This window comes from Hippocampus bargibanti, linkage group LG12 (genome assembly GCF_051943395.1).
Source record: "Hippocampus bargibanti isolate YZ-2025 linkage group LG12, ASM5194339v1, whole genome shotgun sequence".
In the NCBI taxonomy this organism is placed as follows: Eukaryota; Metazoa; Chordata; class Actinopteri; order Syngnathiformes; family Syngnathidae; genus Hippocampus; species Hippocampus bargibanti.
In genome coordinates, this window is record NC_142745.1 from 10,912,315 (window position 1) to 10,933,246 (window position 20,932).

Consider the following 20,932-nt stretch of genomic DNA (forward strand, 5'->3'; position numbering starts at 1 on the left):
GGGTATGAACATTGTGACGTTCCATCATTTGTTTCTTTCGATTATCCTTTTCCCAGATACATGTTGACGCTTGCTGTCAAGTAGAGTAAATGTGACATGAGGCAACACACTTGCTCATCTCTGCGACTGATCCACAAATGTCATTTCATGATGGATTTTTTTTTTAATATTTGTTTTCTTTTGGAATACAGCGACATATGCAATTGCAGTACAAATGATGCATTTTTGATTTAAGAGTCATGGCTTTGGTACAAAGCAGTTTCTAAGTGCCACACTGAGAAGAAATTTTGGGAACAAAAACTTATTTTTCCAGGAGAACTAAGTCTTAATATTATGCGAAACGTTTTGGAAAAAAAGAACAACACAAATGTTGGTGGAAGTAGTGAAGTCAAGGAGGGATGAAGTCAGAAATGTGACTAGAAATACTAGCTGGCTACCTATTTGCTATCTAGCTAGCTAGCTATTAGCTATTTATCTTGTGACTGTAAAGTGACCTTGAGAGTTTTGAAAGGCGCTTCTAAATGAAATGTATTATTTTTATTATTATTATTATTATTATTATTATTATTATTATTGAATCTGAAGTTTATATTTTTGTGGAAAAAAATGTACTCAAAAGAGCAAAAATTTCTTAATAGAATATGATACCACTGTCATTTTAATGGTAATAGTCATAATTCTGCATTTTTGCGGAAACAAATTCGGGATATTTTTGAATGAATTGAATTTAATGACAACGAAGATCTAAAACTGTTCATTACAGAGCCAAACTATAAAGTAACTGAGATTGATATCTTTCTTCTCTAATCTATACTTTCTATAGTTCTGTTTTACAGAACAGAACGTTAAGCATTTTACAATGAACCAAGTGACCAAAGAGTGCTCATTCACATGATTGAAAAAAGTTGAGTTTTTACAAAAAAAAAAAAACAGATGTAAAATTGATAATAAAATTATTCAGATTATAAAAAGTTATGATTTTACAAGAACAGTTCAAAATATTTCAATAGAAAAATGAGAATAATGTGAGATCTTTACTCTGCGTCGGACGGAACGTGCTAACTTTCCCAGAGCACTTTAACAAAATGTCAAGATGTGACATTTAAAATGCTGTTTTCTTTCCAATGTGGCGCTGCTATTTACTTCGAATTCTCCCATTCGTCGAAACACAATATTGTTGTTCATTTGTTAGTCGAAGCTAAGTATTCCTGCTAGCTACACCTTGACTAGCATCAGCATGCTATATACTTCCTTTCTTTTCTCCATCACAAAATGAAGTCGAACTTCAATTTACATTGAAGTCATAGTTGGATACGTTAGCTTGATATCCATTATTGAATATTTGTTGCGATGGTTGTTGGTTCTGGTGTAACATATCAAGTCAGGGGACGAGTTGCTGCTCAGTTAAGCTGCTTTGAATTTTTGAACTGGACACTCAACATTCCGCCTCACCGTTGCTCTGAAACTATCATTGGGTTTACGCTGCGAGGGTCAAGTGATACGTGGTCGACCAAAAAAAGACACCCCATTAGCGTTGTATATGAAGGGTACACCGTCATTAAGATCAATTTACTACACGAGCTATTAGTTGCCGTGTTGCAAGAGAAACAAAAACACACTTGGACTTTTGACTGAAAGAGCAAAAGAACACAACTGCTGTTAAATTGCCACGTTTTTGTAAGCGTACAAGAAATGATTAATTTCATTTTGGGGAGAAGCAGTGTGCTGACAGGAGTTTTAATGTGATCGGTTTACTCTGAACATTCCTGTTAAAATGAGAGTATGCACACTTGTGTGACCACGTTATTTCAGTACAGTGTACTTCAGTTTTTACTTTCCCTCTCCAATATAATTTGTTTAGAACTGTGGTGAACTTCTTGAAGCTTTTATTATTGTTTTTGTTAATTCATTCACTGCCAGACGTGCAAAAATGTGTCCACTCCAGTGCCAGGGTTTTTGTCATTGTTACTCAAATTCCAGGACCCACATAATATTGAGTTTTAGCACTACATAAACATTCAATGCAATGTGAGAAACATTAGACTTTCTTTTTTCATCAGAAAAAAAGAGTTAATTTATAAATTAGATGGGTCTGGAGTTATATGAGCTTGAAATGAGGGCGGCATACATATTGATTTATATAGCGCCTTAACAACAGCTGGAGCTGTAACTAAGCGCTAATATGAAAAAAGGGGAAATGCTGCCCGCTCGTGGAAGGGAAAACAATGCCGGAGGTCTGACCAGCACTTTATTGGAACCCCAACAAATTCGGCAATAGCGCTCTATGCCATATTTTCACTTCCCAAATACATTCGTGAATGGCAGTGTTTGAGTTAATAATCACAAATACCTGGCCCTTGAATAAGGGTGTGTAGAGTTTTTCTATCCAAATTCAATCAGAATTGAGCACTTGGCTCTGCAGTGTAAATCCATTTTAACGGGTCATACATCATAGTTCAGATATTGAAATCACACTGCTCATCTGTTTTGTGGTGTTTTTACAAGATTGTTTTTGAAAATGATACTGGAATGATAATCTGGCTTTCCATTGTCCTGAAATTGAACTCTATTAGTTCGTTATATAATGTGAAAAAAAATCTCAAAGGTTTCGACCACTACGTTTATTTGACAAACAGCAATTTTCCTCTTATTCGCACTTCCGCTCATGTGTTATGTCCAGAATTATTGAGCCATTGTAAAGCACACTTGAACTGTTTGAACGCTTTAACCTGTACTCCACTTAGGAATTCCTCAATGTTTTTTAGTTTGTGTTGTTTTTTTTAACATTCATTGCGTGTGCCGTATAAAATTTACTATCAGTTGAGAAATACCTACAAAGGAAGCTATGACATTGTAATATATAACAAGAGTGAATAATTTATTTCTATTGGCATAAAGTTTAACTTTGGAATGTATGTCGTCTGGGTCCTGTTTTATTCTCATTATTATTACTAGTTTTTAATTCAGAGATACAGGAAATTAAAGATCCAGTGCATTGTGCTCTTTAGCACCTTTAAGTGGCCAAGTGGCAAATGGCAGCAAATCAAATCTCCACTTTCCATCCTTGGAGAGAAAGAACGTTTTAATACATGTGCAACAATTTCAGGGTGTCTCCACCTACTCCCCAAAAGCAGCTGAGATTGGCCCAATGAACGCCTTTGTGAGGATAATCAGATTTAAAAAAAACGGATGGATGAATATTTCATATTACTGTATGTACATTTATTTTACATTTAAAACCGTCTGCATCCACGAAGTTTAACTTGTCGGTTAATATACTTGGACTATGTACAGTTCTTGTTATGAAACATTTTTGCACAGTTAAACATTTCAGTCTTCTGACATTTTTGTATGCATAGAATACAGTGAGACCTCAACTTACAAACACCTCAACTTACAAACTTTTCGTCTTACGTCAAATTTATGAAAATTAAACCTTATAATAAGCACTATTTTCATAATACACACCCACCACGGCTGGCGGAGTGATCTTCGGCGGAAGCACACGACCGAACAGCACCAGAGGTTAAGTTACCAACAGTCCTTATGGAAGGTGACTCTCCTTCCATAAGCCATCAACGACCATCAAAAAGGTAAATAAAACTTTATTTTACAGCACAGTTTATTTCTTTAATTACAGTCTTCATGTAATGCGCCTCTCTTTCCAAACAGCAATTCCCTTTGACCTTCGACCTTCAACGCCATTCCATCAAGCCATAAATGACCATCACAAATGTAAATAAAGTGACTTTATGATACAATGCAGTGTATTTCTTTCATTACAATACAATAGCACATTTATTATACATAGAATAAGGTATGTTGTGTGTACTTTTAAGGCTTATTTAGTTGAAAAGTAAATTTTATGGAAACCTGGGAACGGATTATTCCCATTTTAATGATTTCCTATGGGATTTTTTTTTTGAGATACACACTTTTCGCCTTACACACTCTGTCTGGGAACCCATTAAGTTCGTAAGTTGAGGTCTCACCATACTTAGTTTTTATCTTTTCAAAAAAAAAGATGATGAAAAAGTGTGAGCACCCGTGGTTTTTATTTTTTGCAAAATGTAACATTTAGGAGGACTAAGTCATATTGAATGAGCTTGTAGTTTTAATAAAGCAATGTGGAGTCCTTCAAACTAAAGCAAAAACCAGGATGTGAACTGTTTAATTCCTTTCATTTAAAACAATTGTGAATGCTCTGATAATATAAAGTCCCATTTATCTTCAGAAACCTACTACACTTTTTGTGTTTGCTTTATTTGGGAGGCTTGAATGAGTTCATGGCATTTCCATTCATTTCAAGGGCAAAAGGTCATTTGAGACACAATTGTTCCAAATAAGTTGGTCAAAGAAGTACCTAAATTTGTATTTCAAGGTGTCACTGTAGTACCATTGCTATTGCTCATTCCCAAACATCGAAGTGATCTTCCCAACCCTCACTTCCTTCAACAACAAAAAAAACTAAATAAACTAAATCCCGAATGAACAAAAATAGCAATTGTGTAATGAGAGGAATTGTGTGTACACTAACTCATCTGGCACCTCAATAAACTGCAGCCCTTCCCATTCCCTTTAAAGGAGCGCGCCGTCCTCTAAACATGGACATGCACTTTCCCAGGATTCCAAGGAATGTCCCAGCCTCTCAGCAGCCCTTCGTCATCGGCTGCCCTCTTTGCAAGCATGTGAGTCCAAAACCGGGGGGATCCACGCCTCGCTCTTTCTGCGACATATGGGAATATTTTGGCCTCAAAGCTACTTGCTATCCTGATTTATTATTTTGGCACTTTTCAAAGAAGATCTTGTGTAAGGATGTCCAGACGGAAGGTGAGAGGCTTAACTCGGATGGGGCGGCAGGTGAGTGAGGATCCGGACCTGGATACCTTGCTGTCCACGCTCTCTCCAGAGGAGATGGAGGAGCTGGAGAAAGACATGATGAAAGTGCCCGACGTCAGCCCGGAGGACGGTGAGGTGAGCCATCAAAGCGAGCCTGTCGCAGGGAAAAACAACTACCCCAACACCAAAAACCAAGAGGACTCGCTCCAGGTACTGTCAATCCTGTTGTACGGCGTATTATTTGAGATACTGCATTTCAAGCGTTGGCGTGCCTGCCTCGCAGTGCTGAGGTTCTGGGTTTGAATCTCAACTCTGATCTTTCTTATTCTGCTTCTTCTCCCGGCATCTGTAAACTGTCCTTGAGAGTTTTGAAAGGTGCTTAGACATACAATTTATTCTTATTATTATTATTATTATTATTATTATTATTATTATTATTTTGAAAATATTCATATTCGGTTTTCACAATTTGAAGTTATGCAGAGGTGTGAGTAACAATGATGTGCCCGTGATTGGCATGTGACCAAATCAAGGGTGCATCTCACTTCTCCCACCAAAGGTTCAGCCGGAATTGAAGACTTCGAAATTGTCCTTTATGTTTAAATCACATTTATTATTGTTAATGAAAATATCTAACGCAGTTAAAATGTTTTTAACAAAATGAAATAAAAAAAAAACAATTCTGTATATTTATAAAACTATGATAACAGTTTTATCTTTAGTCATTCATATCATACATGTACTTCCTGGGTTCATTTCAAATACAGTATGCTGTATTTATTTCGGGATTCTATGTCAGATTGTCATTTCAGAATTGGTCATTTACTTTTATTCCACAATACCAGTACTGACATTTTTTAGTATATTTTGCACCAAACAAATACTCCTCATATATTGTTTAGAAACATTAAAATCAAACTAAAACATAGAATTTTCCCAAACAAATTTGCTCTAAACATGAATTACAACTAAGTGAATTTGAAAATAAAAGTGAAGATAAAATAAAAACCAACTACAATGAAAAAGAACAAATTATTTTAAGGACTCAATATGAATGGTTATTTACCTGCATGTGCCATGTGATTAGCTGACCACTCCCCTTGTTTTACCGTCCGAAAAGTGTAACTGAAAACTGGTCCACTTGGTGCCAATATAAATGTTTGACAATACTGGATTGGATTAGCCTTTAATAGTCTTGCAGTGGAAAAATTTACATTTCACAGCAGCAAAGTGATGAAAGGAAGAGGAAAGGAAGAAATAGAGAAACTAAATACAGGAGCTGCTGTAATGGCAACCACTGTCTCGGCGCCATCTTGAAGTCAAAACAACAACAAAAACAAAAGTCGTCTTGAATTAAAGACTGTAAATTGTCCATTAGTATGAATTGGGAGTCTAAATTCTTGTTTCGTTGTATGTGTAGTTTGATTAGCGAACAATTAGTTGCTTTTGTCACCAAAATTCATCTTAGATTGTTTCCAGCTCAGCCATAACTAATGAGGACAAGCACAATAGGAAACGGATGGAAGGAGTTTTTATTTTTATCTACAGGAAACATCCGACTTACGACCAGCTCGACTTACGACCACCCATACTTACGACCACGACCTACAGACTTTACAGATTTTTTTAAATTTCAGTTCTACGCGCAAGCAGGCCGGCAACGCGTAGGGCAATTTAGGCCAGACAGCCAGCATCTCACTCTCGCACAGCAATCGACCATGTGATGGCACCAGTAGGGGGGAGTTTGCGTGTCATTTAGCCTCCGAGTCTCTATTCAACATTTTGAATGGATTTAGACTTACGATCATTTCGGCTTAACGACTATTTTGTCGGAACGGAACTCGGTCGTAAGTCGGATGTTACCTGTGTATTTTTTAGGGGGTGTGGGGGGATATACTGTATGCCTCGTATGTGGCTTGGGGGCCATTCCAGTTTGGATCCCTCTTTTCTCGCTAAAAATCATCTGGAATATGCAAGACAAGGCGACAGCAAAAAGATACAGCTCCAGCTGCCTCATGACCCAAATGACGACAAGCCTTATTGAAAACGAATGATGCTTTTTGAATTAAGACCTCACGTGTCCCGTGTGTTGTTTGTGTGGGCGGATTGAAGCAAAAGGCCAGCTGGATCCATCAGATCCCCAACGGGCCGCCCAAAATATTGTTTATCCCCCCGAGGCCTGATTACATTTGACATTGAATTCGTTGCAAACCTCCCCCCCACCCCCCCCACCCCCTCTTTGAATGTAAAGATACCTTTTTCAAATGATCTTTTGTTTGATTTGAGGCCATTGTCGAGGAGTTTCTATGCACTTGGTTGGGCGTCCAGCACCATAATCCTGGGCCCTGGTGGAATTCCTCGGTTGATCGCTCCTATGCTCACTGCCTTTTAAGGATGCGTCCGCTTGCCTGGCTCACGTCGGGGATCACAAATCAAACACTTGGCAAACCTTAGCCATATAAAAAAAAAGATGGCCACTATAAACACACATGGCGTGTCGCAGAGGGATGAGAAGGCGGACTGTCGTAAAGGGACGCAAAGGCTAAGATTGCAAGGTTAACACATACAGATCATCAGGGTGGATTTAAGTAACTTTTCCAAACTATTGTTTCAAACGATAATTGGGAAGAGGTCTTTGAATAAATATTGCATATTAAATTTTATTAGATTTGATAAACTTTATTGAAATTCACAATTCACAGCAGCAAACTTATGAAAGGAAAAGGAGTCGTAGAAGAACAAAATGTAGGAGCTCCTGTGAAGGCAACCACTTTCGCGGCGCCGACCAATAATCACTAAACTTTAAAATGTGATCCTGAACGATTAGTCTACACTGTGTTATGAAGGATTTTCCTTGAAAAAAAAATGAACTTGCCCATTTCAAAAGTCTCTATGTATTGAGTTGTGTGGTGAACATGAAGTTTGCCCAGATCACAGACTACTGTAATTGTTGCAAAAGAATGTTAGCCTAGCTTTTTCTTGTTTTTCTTCTTTGTATTTATTGCAATTTGAATGCCCTGTCCCACCATACTGCCTCTCACGGGTCACTCTGGGCATTACAGCTGTATTTTTTGTGGAAAAAGATGATTGTCAATGATGTCAAGTGTGAAATGTCTTGTGTTAGTCATGTGGAAAACATCACCCATTATAGGAGAAGTATGAACAGATGTTTAAAAAAATCCTAGTCATGTGTGAAGTCAACAAATTGATTAAAATGTCATACATCCGTACATGTGTCTTCCACTTGAGAATTGGCTTTCATTAAATTCCGTGGTCTGATTCAACTGCGAATTAAACATGCTCATATTTATTCCCTCCCACAGGCTCAAACCAAAAAGGAAAGCCGGAAGCAGGATTACCCGAGAAAGACGGACCTAAGCCAAGAGTACAACGACACCACTGAAGTCCAAAGACGAGGAGATAAGGAAGCTAACGATGGTGACGAGAAAGTTCCAGGATCCTCCAAAGCGGGGCAAAGTCATCTCTCCAGAGACTTAAAGGATGGTTGTAAGGACAAAACAGCACGTGAGGACAACCGGATGACAGAGAAGAGAGACAATCGCGAGAGCAAAACCAGGGACGTGATTTCCAAGCTACAAGAGAAGAAGAAGGAGGACACCCGTAGGGAAGACTGCAGGAGAAGGGATGACACCAAAACCAAGGATATCATCTCGAGGCTACGTGAGAAGAGTGAAAAGGAAGTAGGCAGGGAACGGGTTCGCCGATCTAACAGTTTCAGGACACAGGGACTGGTTTCCAGAATGCTGGAGAAGCAAAACAAATCGCAGGAGAACCCGACTCCTGAGGAGAAAAAGCCTCAGGATGCGGATAAGGAAAAGAAGGTTGCTCGCAGAGTGCAACGGCAAGCCTCTGTGAAGGACGATGGAACGAGAAAAGGTGAAGAACTGCTCAACCACAGCGATCACATGAAGGAAAAGAAAGTAGAAGAAGAGAAAGTTGACACCCAAGAGAAACTCACCAACTGCGTTGCCCCGACCTCCAAAACGAAGGAGGAAGACATCGCGGATGAAGACGCCAGCATGTTTGACGAGCTCCTGGATCAGGTCCGAGGCGACGACCCGTCCTTGGTGGAGCTCAATGTCAACAACTCGGAGGTGATCAAGACCAAGACGCTCATCGAACTGGCCGAGGCGCTTCGCCGCAACACCCACGTCAGGAAAGTGGCGCTGGCCAACTGCCGTGCCGACGACCACGTGGCGTACGCCGTCGCCGGCACCTTGCACCACAACTCCAGCGTCACCAGCATCAACTTGGACTCCAACCATCTCACCGGCAAGGGCATCCTGGCCCTCATACAAGCACTTCGCTATAACACCACCCTCACCGAGCTCCGCTTCCAGAACCAGCGGCACATCTGCGGAGGCAAGACAGAAATGGAGATGATCAAAGTGTTGAAAGAGAACACCACCTTGCTGAAACTGGGCTACCACTTTGAACTGGCCGGGCCCAGAATGACCACTACTAACATATTAAGTCGTAACATGGACCGCCAGCGTCAAAGGCGTTTACAAGAGCAGAAGCAGGCCCAGGCTGGAAATGGAACTGACAAGAAGGAGACTTTGGAGGTGCCCAAGCCTGGTAGTGGAGGCTCTCATAGGTGTGTCGTAGGAATTGCGTTGTCTAATAATCCGTGATAGGGAGTCATTCCTACCGCAAATAGCATCGATCGATGACATACCCCCCAAATCAAAGGGGATTGTTTTGTTTAATTGTGGGTAGCAAATGACCACTGAGGTCTACATACAATCTTCAAGTAAAGTCAGAGAACATATGAGCTATCTAGCTAGCGAGCTGGCTATTTGCAGGCTGGCTTGCTATCGATTAGCTATCTATCTGGTTGGCTATCTAGCTATTACCTATCTATCTATCTATCTAGCTGGCTGTTAGCTATTTATCTAGCTAGCTGTTGGCTGTCTAGCTGGCCAGCTTTTAGCTGTTTAGCTGTCTAGCTATTAGCTGTCTATCTGGCTAGCTATTAGCTGGCGATCTGGCTCTATATTAGATATCTGGCTAGCTATTAGCTGTCTAGCAAGCTAGCTATTTGAGTCAGGGAACACATTAGCTATCTAGCTATCTATTAGCGAGATGGCTAGCTATTAGCTATCTAGCTAGCTTTCTATCTATTTGAATTATTCCGGTTGAGTGAACGCTGGCCCATGCGGCTGCCGCTGCTCACCCACAGACAAACTTTATCCCGTGACTGTAAAGTGACCTTGAGAGTTTTGAAAGGCGCTTATAAATTAAATGTATTACTCTTATTATTATTACATACCGGCAAGGACTGTCTAGAAGGGTAAGTGGGATTCCTAAAAAAAACATCTGAAGGAACCATACGTTCCTTCCCCTGGCTGAGGTAAACACCCCAGAGGGAGCAAGCCCATTTCATTGCATTGTTGCAGCATGACCAATCCATCCATCCATTTTCCAGAGTGCTCAGTCTTCAATAGGGGTGCGGGGTGGCGCTGGAGCCTATCCCAGCCGTCTTTGGGCACGAGGCAGGGGACACCCTGAATTGGTTATCAGCCAATCGTTTGGCACACTGTGACGAACAACCATCCATGGACACCTACTGACAATCTGGAGTGTTCAAACATCCTCCCATGCATGTTTTTGTATGTGGGAGGAAACCACAGTATCCGGAGGAAACCAACCCGTGGAGAACATGCAAACTCCACACAAAGAGGCCGGACCGGGTCTAGAACTGATGACCTCTGCAGTGTGAAGTGGCCGTGCTAACCACTCAACTACCGGGCCAAAACAAAAACCATCTTTGAGTTATGTTTATAAAGTATAAAGCACAATTTAATAACACACTTTCTTACCTGGATGCATCAAATAGTTGAACATACAAATTCAAAATAACATCACACTACAGACTCCCACTCATCCAGACTGAATGAGCTGTCCTGACCGACTTCAGCCACTGATGTCGCTCGCAAGGCCACACTACTTAAAGAAACATATTCAGGTCCATATTGCATTATGTACAGTAAAGTCCACTGGCACACGAGCTAACAATTAGCATATTTGTGCCAGTGTTGTTTCCTTTTAAGTATAGGTAACTGATATTGGATTAGCCTTTATTCGTCTTGCAGTGGAGAAATGTACATTTCACAGCAGCAAAGTGTTGAAAGTATGAGGAAATCAAAGGAAGAAGTAGAAAACCAAAATACAGGAGCTGCTGTAAAGGCAGCCACTCTCACGGCGCCATCTTGAAGTCAAGAGAACAAAAACAACTAAATAACAAATAATATGACAAGTCACAGTCATGCAATCTTAAGCACTTTCTGCACCCGTTTTGTTGCATGAAGAAGTTCTAGATGAATGAGGACAGGATCAAAGCCTCCTTTTCACCAGTGGATCAGGGACGTCATGGTGAAATGTGTACGTCCGCGCCAAACTAAATGTTGAAAGCAAATTCAAAGCTGTAGCATCCATTGACAAATGCGATCTCCTGTCCCACGTAAATCCGCTTAAATTCCAGGCCGCGACAATCCCACATACGCATCGGCGCTCTGCGCTGACGCTCCGTTCTTCTCGCTGGCTCCTCAAGCCATGCATCCATCCAGCCCTAGACTGTCCAACAGCTCCAACCTTGTGCTAAACAAAGCGGGGCTGTGAAAATGCTAGGAGGCCATTACAGCCCCCCCCCAAAAAAAACGCAATCGCCCCACAGCTGAGCATGTATAATAATACTCAGTCATTTTCTGTATTGCAGAAATTCCACCACGTGGAACTCTCCAAAGGCATCTCCGAAACCATCCCCCATGCCTTCACCCATGCCTTCGCCTAAACTGAGCCCTAAGAAGGGACCTGGGGCTGCTCCACCACCGCCTCCGCCTCCACCTCCACCTGGGGGTGGTCCCCCACCTCCTCCGCCTCTCATGCTGGAAGTGGACTCCTTGAGGAACTCTTTGACTCCGGTTTCGCGGAGGAGCTTGGATGGGAAAAACAAAGGGGGTGCAAAGAACTCCAGGGATCAGCTGCTCGCCTCCATTAGGGGGAGCAACATCCAACAACTCAAGAAGGTACCACCATTGTTGTTAAGAGAACGGATCAGAATAATGAAATCGAGGATACAAACCCCGTTTTTGTGCCCTAGATTTCACAGGGGCAGAAGTGTGTCGAGAAACCCCACGTTTCTATAATAAAGCTGCACTTTAGGTATCTGTTGGCTATTGATTGGCTAGCTAGCTTTCTATCTATTTGAGTTACTTTCGCGTTGAATGAACGCTGGCGTGTGTGGCTGCCGCTGCTCACCCGCAGAAAAACTGATCCTGTGACTGTAAAATGACCTTGAGAGTTTTGAAAGGCACTTATAAATGAAATGGATTATTATTATTATTATTATTATTATTATTATTATTATTGTAATTGTTACTAGTATTAGTATTAGTATTAGTATTAGTATTAGTATTAGTATTAGTATTAGTATTGTTTCCACATTCTGAACCTGTTTTTCTTCTTCCGACAGGTGCCTGTACCCAAGTGGCTGCAGTGATGTTCCGAGTAGCATCTGGAACATAAGAAACGCGATTGAACGTTATATCGCCACAAAAGGACAAACCTTTCCCTTGGGGACTCGGGTCCATCTTGCGAGAATTACAGTTTTTGACGATGAGGCCGTCCTTTTATCTTGAGTACTTCCTCACGTAATACTGGACCAAAGGACCCTAATGGAGAACAAGGGGCCACGATGGTCTCTGGCTACTTGTCCGTTTTGAGGTCATGGATTCATATCGCTCTTTGTTGGTCATTTGCACTAATAGGTTCTAGATGAAGTCCATTATACAACATATTGTCTGTGCCTGAGAAATAGCGAAAATGGTGTACACTTGGAATGAGGAGAAAAAAAACACAACTTTATTACTGCAATTTCTTGAAATAGCCAACAAAACACAGCACATACTTAACTCACTCACTGCCATTCGCAAATTTATTCGGGAATTGAAAATATGACGTCGAGCGCCATTGCCAAATTTATTCGAGTTTTGTTTTTTCTCTTTCGGATGCCGATAAAGCACTGGCCATGGCCTCTGGCAATGTTTTTTTTTCTCTCCACAAGAGGGCAGCATTTTCGTTTTTTCCATGTTAGCACTTTGTTCCAGCTTCAGCTGTTGTTAAAGCGCTATATAAACCAATATGGATGTATTGCATTGTATTTTGGACAGCTGCCCTCATTTCAAGCTCATATAACTCCAAACCCATATAATTTAAGAATTAACTCATTGTTTCTAATGAAAGAAGAGAGTCTAAGGTTTCTTATGCTACATTGAATGTTGATGTAGTCCTAAAATTCAATATTCTGTGAATCCTGGAATTTGAGTGACAATGACAAGAAGCCCGGAACTGGAGTGAACACATTTTTGCACTCGTCTGGCAGCGAATGAGTTAAACATATCTACAGAAAATAATAACTTTGAACCCCGAAAATGGATGTCTGTCATTTTATAAAGATTGATCCAGAAATAAAAAAATCTTCTTAGCACTCTTAATACCGCAGTATAATCCCTACAAGCTTGTGCGGAATCGGGGAAAAGTGCTTGAATTTATCATTTGAACCACTGTCGGTCAATCTGTCCAAACAGGGATGAAAACATCAGGGAATACACCGTCATAACAGCCCAATTGAAAAAAAAAACCAACAACTTAATGTGATTTCGGGAAAAAGAGCATGAAACACCAAGTCTCAACAAATCTCAGGCCAAGTTGATTTGGAAAAGCGCTACGAAGGAGTTATCAGGAAGTGCAAATTCACAAGTACATTATTGTACAGAATCATTTTAGCTAGCGTCATTAATAATCTAATGTAACGTACATGTTATGTGGCTACAGTATTTGTCTTTAAAGGACAACCGACGTCACTTTTTTGTTTCCTGACGTCAGAAAAACGTTTTATAGCATCTAAAATACCCAAAACACGCAGTATGATATTTTTAGTCAAATGCAAAACACCAATAAAAATGACTGAAAGTGTCCAAAACGTATTTCAATTTGAAACCGGAAGTGGCCAGTTTCAGAAGGTCCCGCCCCCATGTTCGTGGTGTCACGGCAAGACGTCTTGCCTTGCTCACGAATCAAAACAATGGCTTCAGATTTGGAGAATATGCTTTCTTGTTCCTCATCCAGTTATGAATATGATTTAAATAGTTCTGAAGAAGAAAGCATACATGTTTGCAACCGATTAAAGAATTTATTCTGTGTCATTTTGAGGCATCAGGGGTGGGAAATGTCGCACCCAAAAAAGGCAGAAAATGGTGACAAAGCCGTGTAAGCAATTAAACAGCCCGTTTCGACAGGCTGATTCATTCCTTACATGGAGCTTTCTCACCCTCTTCTGCCTGTTTTTGGTCCTACATGACGTTTTCAGACCAAAGTACAGCAAAATGCATTGACGTGATGGAAGGACTGCTACAATATGTCCTTTTTTCGGTCGGGGGCATTCCTTCAGTGACGTAGGGTGAGGACTCGTCACCAACTCAAAAACAAGACTTCCGGAATATTCAGAGCGAGTCTTAAAACGTAAAATATAGCTATATGCGGTGGAATCTTTGTAAAATACGCTCAGTAGAAGTCATTTGAAGCCATTTTACAAATTATGGACACAACTTGTCCGGAGACGTCGGTTGTCCTTTAATGTTGATATCAAGCTTCGTCGACTGATAACTTTTGAGTGAATGTCTTATCTTTAATGACATTATGGCACTTGTTCTTTGTGTACCCTAGATTTATTTTTTTTCTCAATTTTGTGATGACACAACTTTCTTACGGAGCCTGTATCTCTTCAATAAAATGCTTTGCTACGTTGACGTTCACTCCCGAAAAGCAATTTGATGCCAATTAGTTTGGTTATTAGCAGCATTTATTTAAAAATTCAACATTTTCTGAGCATTGTGTTATCAGCCCCATTTAAAAAATATATTTTACTGATGTTTTTTTATTCTTATATATCGGACTGTGAAGATCGAAAGATTGTATTAATTTTATTAATTGAATAAAAATGTTTCAACGATTCATAACTATTTCGGATTATAAAAATAATCATAATCAGGATTGGATTTTTTTAAATAAAAAGATCAAATTAGGAAAAATGCACATTTTTGTACTATGGGATGTACACTGGGATGTCTATCCATAATAATTTGGATCAGTGTTTTTAAAATGTACAAGAACATTCTATCTATCTATCTATCTATCTATCTATCTATCTATCTATCTATCTATCTATCTATCTATCTATCTATCTATCTATCTATCGAATTTATTTATTTTTGGGGGTCATTTTTTGTCATAGACTTGTTTAACTGCAAATGCCTAATATGTGATAAGCTACTGAGCAGATCCTAATGTCATTTACTCTGGATCCTATTGCTGAGAAAAATCACAGAGTTTCTAAATTATGAAACATAATTATATGTTTTAATATTTGTGTTTGGATAAAAAAAGGAAATACGTATATTAAAATATTTTCTTTAATTGCCTGTCAAAAATGACAAAGATACTGTTTGTGATTGTCATAACAACAGATTAATTCCTCTCATTTTGACTCAATGTCTGTATCTCTTTCACTTCATTCACGATTTTTGAGGAAATTCCATTTATCCGAAAGATGCATACATTAGCTATAAGTCGTTCATTTTTACTTCATTGCCACCACAACCTTTGAAAGGCTCTGTTCACATCTATTCCAAAGTATCACGTTGATTGTTTAGTCAAGTTTGTTTGCTGAAGTGAGCAGGGTGGAAGCTGTCTAGTGTGGAGACAAGAAGAAGAACGGCAGCAGAAGGCCAGTTTACATCTCACCAAATGTCTATATTTGGTCATTTCTTCAATGGAGGCTCTGGCTGTAATTCATTCCGTTGTGATTCCTAATAACCGGCTGTTGGCCAGTCTGTCGCTGTTCTCTGTCTGCTGTTCCTCTGACCAGCAACAATTTTTGATTGGGAAGGAATGAAAACATTGGGGAGTGTGTGTGTGCTATGACATACACAGTTTAAAAATATGCACAGACAAAAATTTGGGCTAGTGTAGTCAATCCTGGAAAATGGTTTCCAAAGTATTACAACAGGGGTGTCCAAACCTTTTTCAAAGGGGGCAAGATTTGGTATGTTAAAAATGTCTGGGGGGAGGGGCCTTGGCGGAGGTTCTTTACATATAATAGTATATAATAATGTAAATACATTTCGGCGAGCCATTCTATGTTTCACATTTTTGTTTTTTTTGTTTTTTTTAATTCAGCTATCTTAAGCATGTGTTTTGGTTCATTTGAAACATCCATATCAACATTGAATTGACATTGAAAAAAATTGAATATTCACCTAACTTCACCTTTTTAAACACTATAATTAACATATTCAATTATCGCCATTTTAGAAAATTGGGGGGCTCTTTCTGTCAATTACTCAATACTAATTTGCTGCTCCTAATTGAGCCTCTAGATGTCAGTAGTGAGCACACGCAAGTCACAGAACTCCTGCCCAATGTATTAATTCTAATACCATACGTTATTGATTTTATGACGGAGGCTGCGGGACGGATGAAATTTGTCCAGCGGCCGCATTTGGCCCCCGGGCCGGACTTTGGACATGTGGTACACGAACCTATCTATCTATGTCCATTTTCTTAGTTTTTTTTATGCATAAAAGAGATTGGTTGTGCGATTTATATTCATAAATATTTTAATTGTATATTTTTATTCAACAATACGCCAGGAAAATTCTGTGGGGTACATATATTTTTTCTTTTAAATGTTAATCACATAATAATAAAAAGTACCGTAATAAGGAAAAGACTGATAAATGACATTGGGTTGCATTGGATTGGATGTACCTTTATTCGTTTCGCAGTGGAGACATTTACATTTCACATGACAATATAGCAAAAATAATTGTGTGAAAAAAACAGAAAGAACACGAAAGGCACATAAATGTGAAATACTAATAAACGTATAAGAGGTTTTATTCACGCGAATATTTGCTTTTTATTGTACAGTATAGTAGTCTTTTTTTCTACCATTGCTGATTCAACTGGTGAGGCCCCTTTAAACACCGAACGTTGCGTCATTACGTTACTCTGTCGTCACACACGGCACGAGTGGTAACTGCAGAAGAACAAAATGGAGGAATATGCCAGAGAGCCGTGGTGAGTCATTTGAGGGGATATCATAATGGATTTTTATTCCTTTCACGCAGCATTGTGTAGGATCTCATTCAAGCAAGTTTGTCTTATTTTTCCCCCACGAGACTCGGCAGACATAGCGTTGTTTACTGTTGTGAGCACGGATGCTAATCTGACGTTACATTGTGTTAGCCGCATGCCATCGTGAGTGAACGCACGTTGTGATGACCTTGCGGACTTGCCCCTCTTCTGATACAAATTAAGATGTCATCGCGTAATTTTTAGATAACTTTGCTCACTGTTTGGTTGTAGATTGCAATGCGACGAATGTGACATATTGGGCGCATATAATGAGGACGAATTAGCTATAGGTGTTTGATAAGCTAAGCACCTGTTTGCACAACATGACACAATATGCCAACAACGTTTTAATATATGTTTAAATCCCTTCTTCGAAGCTTCCAATAACTGTAAAGTTTCATTTACATGCCAAATAAGTCAAATCGAGTCCCCCCTCAGTGTCAAGTAAATCATAAATATTGTTGCAGACTCGCTCGGTCACATCATATCTTGCACATTAGCTACTTTGCTATGCATCCATAGTCCTTGAATACAAATCGGATATGCTTCTCCAATGGCAATTAGGTGAATTTCTGAATTAAGACTGCCGCACTAGAATACTTCTAGAATTAAGTATTTGAGTGTTTGTATTTTCTTTAATGCTTGAATCATGAAATAATGACATTCGCGTGAGGCAAGTTTGACTGGACATTTGCAGTTTCTGTTTGAGTGTCCTTGTTACGTGTTTATTTTCTGACCATTTGGTCAATAATGCGGCGGCTGTGTCTATTCTTGACCATTTGTTAAGGCACCGCAATGCATTTTAACTAGCTGGGTATGCTATATTAAATTAAGCAACATCTAAACATAACTTTGTGTGTTGGTGATTTGTAGATGTGCTGTTGAGATACACTACACTTTCGTTTCAATGTGAAATGAGTGAGTGGTGCGCACGCCTGCATTAGCCTTAGCTCATATTGAAAAATGAGTCTAGTAGACACATTTTTTTGTAATGAAATAATTCGAATAATTTGAATATTTTTACAATGCTCTCAAATCAGCTATGTTTTCCTATACTTAGAAATGTAATTATTACACGTTCTTTTCAGTCCCTGGAGGATTGTGGACGACTGTGGAGGTGCGTTCACCATGGGGGCCATTGGAGGTGGAATATTCCAAGCAGTAAAAGGCTTCAGGAATGCACCCTCGGTAAAACCACTCACAACAACTGTACTGTGTAATCTCATGATGACTTTTCTCTAGTTGTTTCATTGAAATAATCACCATTATCACAAGACTTCCTGAATGTCTTAAAACGTAAAATATAGCTATATGCGGTGGAATCTTTGTAAAATCCGCTCAGTAGAAGTCATTTGAAGCCATTTTACAAATTATGGACACAATTTGCCCGGAGATGTCGGCTGTCCCTTAAGTGTATTTATTGACGCTGTGTTCTGTAGGGAATGAATCACAGAATGAAAGGCAGCATGACTGCTATCAAGACCAGAGCTCCACAGCTTGGAGGTAAGATTTAGTTAAGATTTAAGGAAGAACAATGTTCTTCCCAGCTACCAACAATGTCTGGTGTTCTTTAAGGTAGCTTTGCAGTGTGGGGAGGCCTCTTCTCCATGATCGACTGCGGCCTGGTGAAGGTCCGCGGGAAGGAGGATCCCTGGAACTCCATCACGAGCGGCGCTATGACGGGAGCCATCCTCGCCGCCAGAAGTTAGTCTCCAAAAGATCCCGCCCACGTTGGCCTCCATACACTTGTGTTCTTTGAGCGTTGAACCGACCCTTTTTTTGCAGATGGCCCGGTGGCTATGGTGGGCTCTGCGGCTATGGGGGGCATTCTACTCGCCTTGATAGAGGGCGCCGGGATTATGCTGTCTAGGTTTGCCTCCTCGCAATTTCCGACAGGCAAGTTGGACCACAGTTTATTTGTTGTGATATCACTTTGTACGTTTGTTTGATGACTTATTGCTTGAGTAGATTCTTTGTTTTTTAAGTGCATATTTTTAACGTATTCCTTACATATTCACATAGATGTTATTTTTTGTTTTTGTTATAAAAAAAATAAAAATTCCCAGATGCATCCCTGCAAACAACTTAATTTGTGTTTGTGTTTCAGGCCCTCAGTTTGCAGAGGAGCCAGCACCCGCCCCCATGCCCTCCGCACCCTTTGGAGACTACCGACAATATCAGTGAAAGGACTGGTTGCTTCTCACCCAAGTTTTTTTTTGTTTTTTTTTTTTGTTTTTTTTTTCTTTGTGGGAGTTACAAAGCGGAAATGGAGATGGCGCACACACACACACACACACACCAGTAACCATAAAGACAAATACACCTCTGCCCGCACCATATGATGAACTGAGACTGCACAGTGACATCTTCATTTTCATTAAAAAAAAAATTACCCCCCCCCCCCTCCCCCAGATGTACAGCGGAACCTGCAAAAGAAGGTACACACACACACACACACACACACACACACACACACACACACACACACAAATTAAAGAGGCAAAACTACAAAAATGGATGTATGGAATTTTATTTAAAAAAAAACACACAACTAGGTTTTTACATCCAACATTAATCTTGGCAATGGTTTCCTTTTAAAATGGAGTTTTTCCTGAAAGCACAAAAGTCCCTCACTAGTTGTCATTAGCCACTTTAGCATTAGCTTTATTGCTATATTTTGCTTCTGTCTAGTGTCGATTTTGTGATTTGTGTTTTTTTTTTTCTTCTCATGATTCCAAACAGCCATCCCCTTTGTGATATTTTGTTGTGGTGAAAAGGAAAGTACAAAAAAAACACATGCATGTTAAAATATGCCAGCAGCTGCCAAGCTTTTCAGGAGTTAGACAAAAACCACAAATGGAATAAAAAGATGATACTGTAATAACATAATTTGTAACACATCCCTTGTGTAGTGAAAATTCCATTTTCTGTTTCTGTGGTTATCATTACCGCAGTATACCCTTTATAACAGTTTCCTAAAAAGTGATTTTTGACTTTTGCAGCACTTTTGGTCAAACTCGCATTCATATTGGAAGGTTCCGCTGTACTCAGTCTTTTTTTTTTTTTTGGGAGGGGGGGATGAATATTTGTAGCCGCAGGTCGATCTGGTTGACGATGGAATGGAAAGAACACAAAGCATGATTAATTTATTATACTATAGTGTACTGTGTATACGTTTAAGGCTCCCCTTTGTATTTACTCATTTGCCTTAAATAGAACATGCTTGAGCTAGCCGAGGTCTCTTGTTGCGTATAATACAATGACTCCAGTTGGTTTCAATCAAATGTATTTATTTTTACAATGTAATGAGTCAAATGGGAGTTTTATGCAGATGTTTTTTTTGCATTTAAAATGCAAAAGTGACAGGAGGGAAAGGCATGATTGCAAAAAAAAAAGCACTGCAACTGAATGATGGAACTCATGCAAGGGGTAGTTACATCCTGTATTCAATCTCGATTAGAGATTGTACTATAATACAATAAACAGAAATGTGTTTTAGTGTGTCTTTTCATTTAGTATGGTAGAGAAAAATGTTTATATTTTGTGGAAGATGGGAGATTATGAAATTAACCACTAGAGGGCAACCGCCACAAATCAGACTACTGCATTACATCGCATGTGTTTTTAGTGACACATTTATGTAATTTGAAACCGCTTTTCATCACACTCAAAGACGCTTTACAAGAGCTTAAAATGCAAAATAAAATGTACACCTGAAGAAAAGCATACATAATTGACATTATAATCGATATAAATGAACAAAAGAAAGACCAATGTTTTTTAGGGTGAATCTACGGAAACCAGAACAAACCCTCTTCTAAAGCGCTACTAGACGCAATTAAAAATAATTCCCCACTTGTGGAAGGGGCCATAG

At 39.6% G+C, this 20,932-nt stretch overlaps 2 protein-coding genes across 3 annotated transcripts; both read left to right on the plus strand.

The window, feature by feature from the left end:
• The first annotated feature begins 4,635 nt into the window (after nt 1-4,635).
• Nucleotides 4,636-15,358, plus strand: lmod1b (leiomodin 1b (smooth muscle)). 2 transcript variants are annotated; one of them, XM_089011031.1, is made up of 5 exons: nt 4,636-4,688; nt 4,815-5,049; nt 8,163-9,457; nt 11,579-11,888; nt 12,335-15,358. In XM_089011031.1, the coding sequence occupies exons 1-5, from the start codon at nt 4,636-4,638 to the stop codon at nt 12,359-12,361; spliced, it is 1,920 nt and encodes a 639-aa protein (XP_088867157.1). In that variant the 3' UTR covers nt 12,362-15,358. The 2 variants fall into 2 exon arrangements, with proteins under 2 accessions (XP_088867157.1, XP_088867156.1); XM_089011030.1 differs by having other exon boundaries at nt 4,683-5,049.
• A 1,576-nt stretch (nt 15,359-16,934) lies between these two features.
• Nucleotides 16,935-20,556, plus strand: timm17a (translocase of inner mitochondrial membrane 17 homolog A (yeast)). Its single transcript, XM_089011035.1, has 6 exons — nt 16,935-17,001; nt 18,147-18,246; nt 18,498-18,561; nt 18,634-18,762; nt 18,844-18,954; nt 19,166-20,556. Exons 1-6 carry the CDS (start codon nt 16,976-16,978, stop codon nt 19,240-19,242), a joined length of 507 nt encoding a protein of 168 aa, XP_088867161.1. The 5' UTR covers nt 16,935-16,975; the 3' UTR covers nt 19,243-20,556.
• Nucleotides 20,557-20,932: the final 376 nt, after the last annotated feature.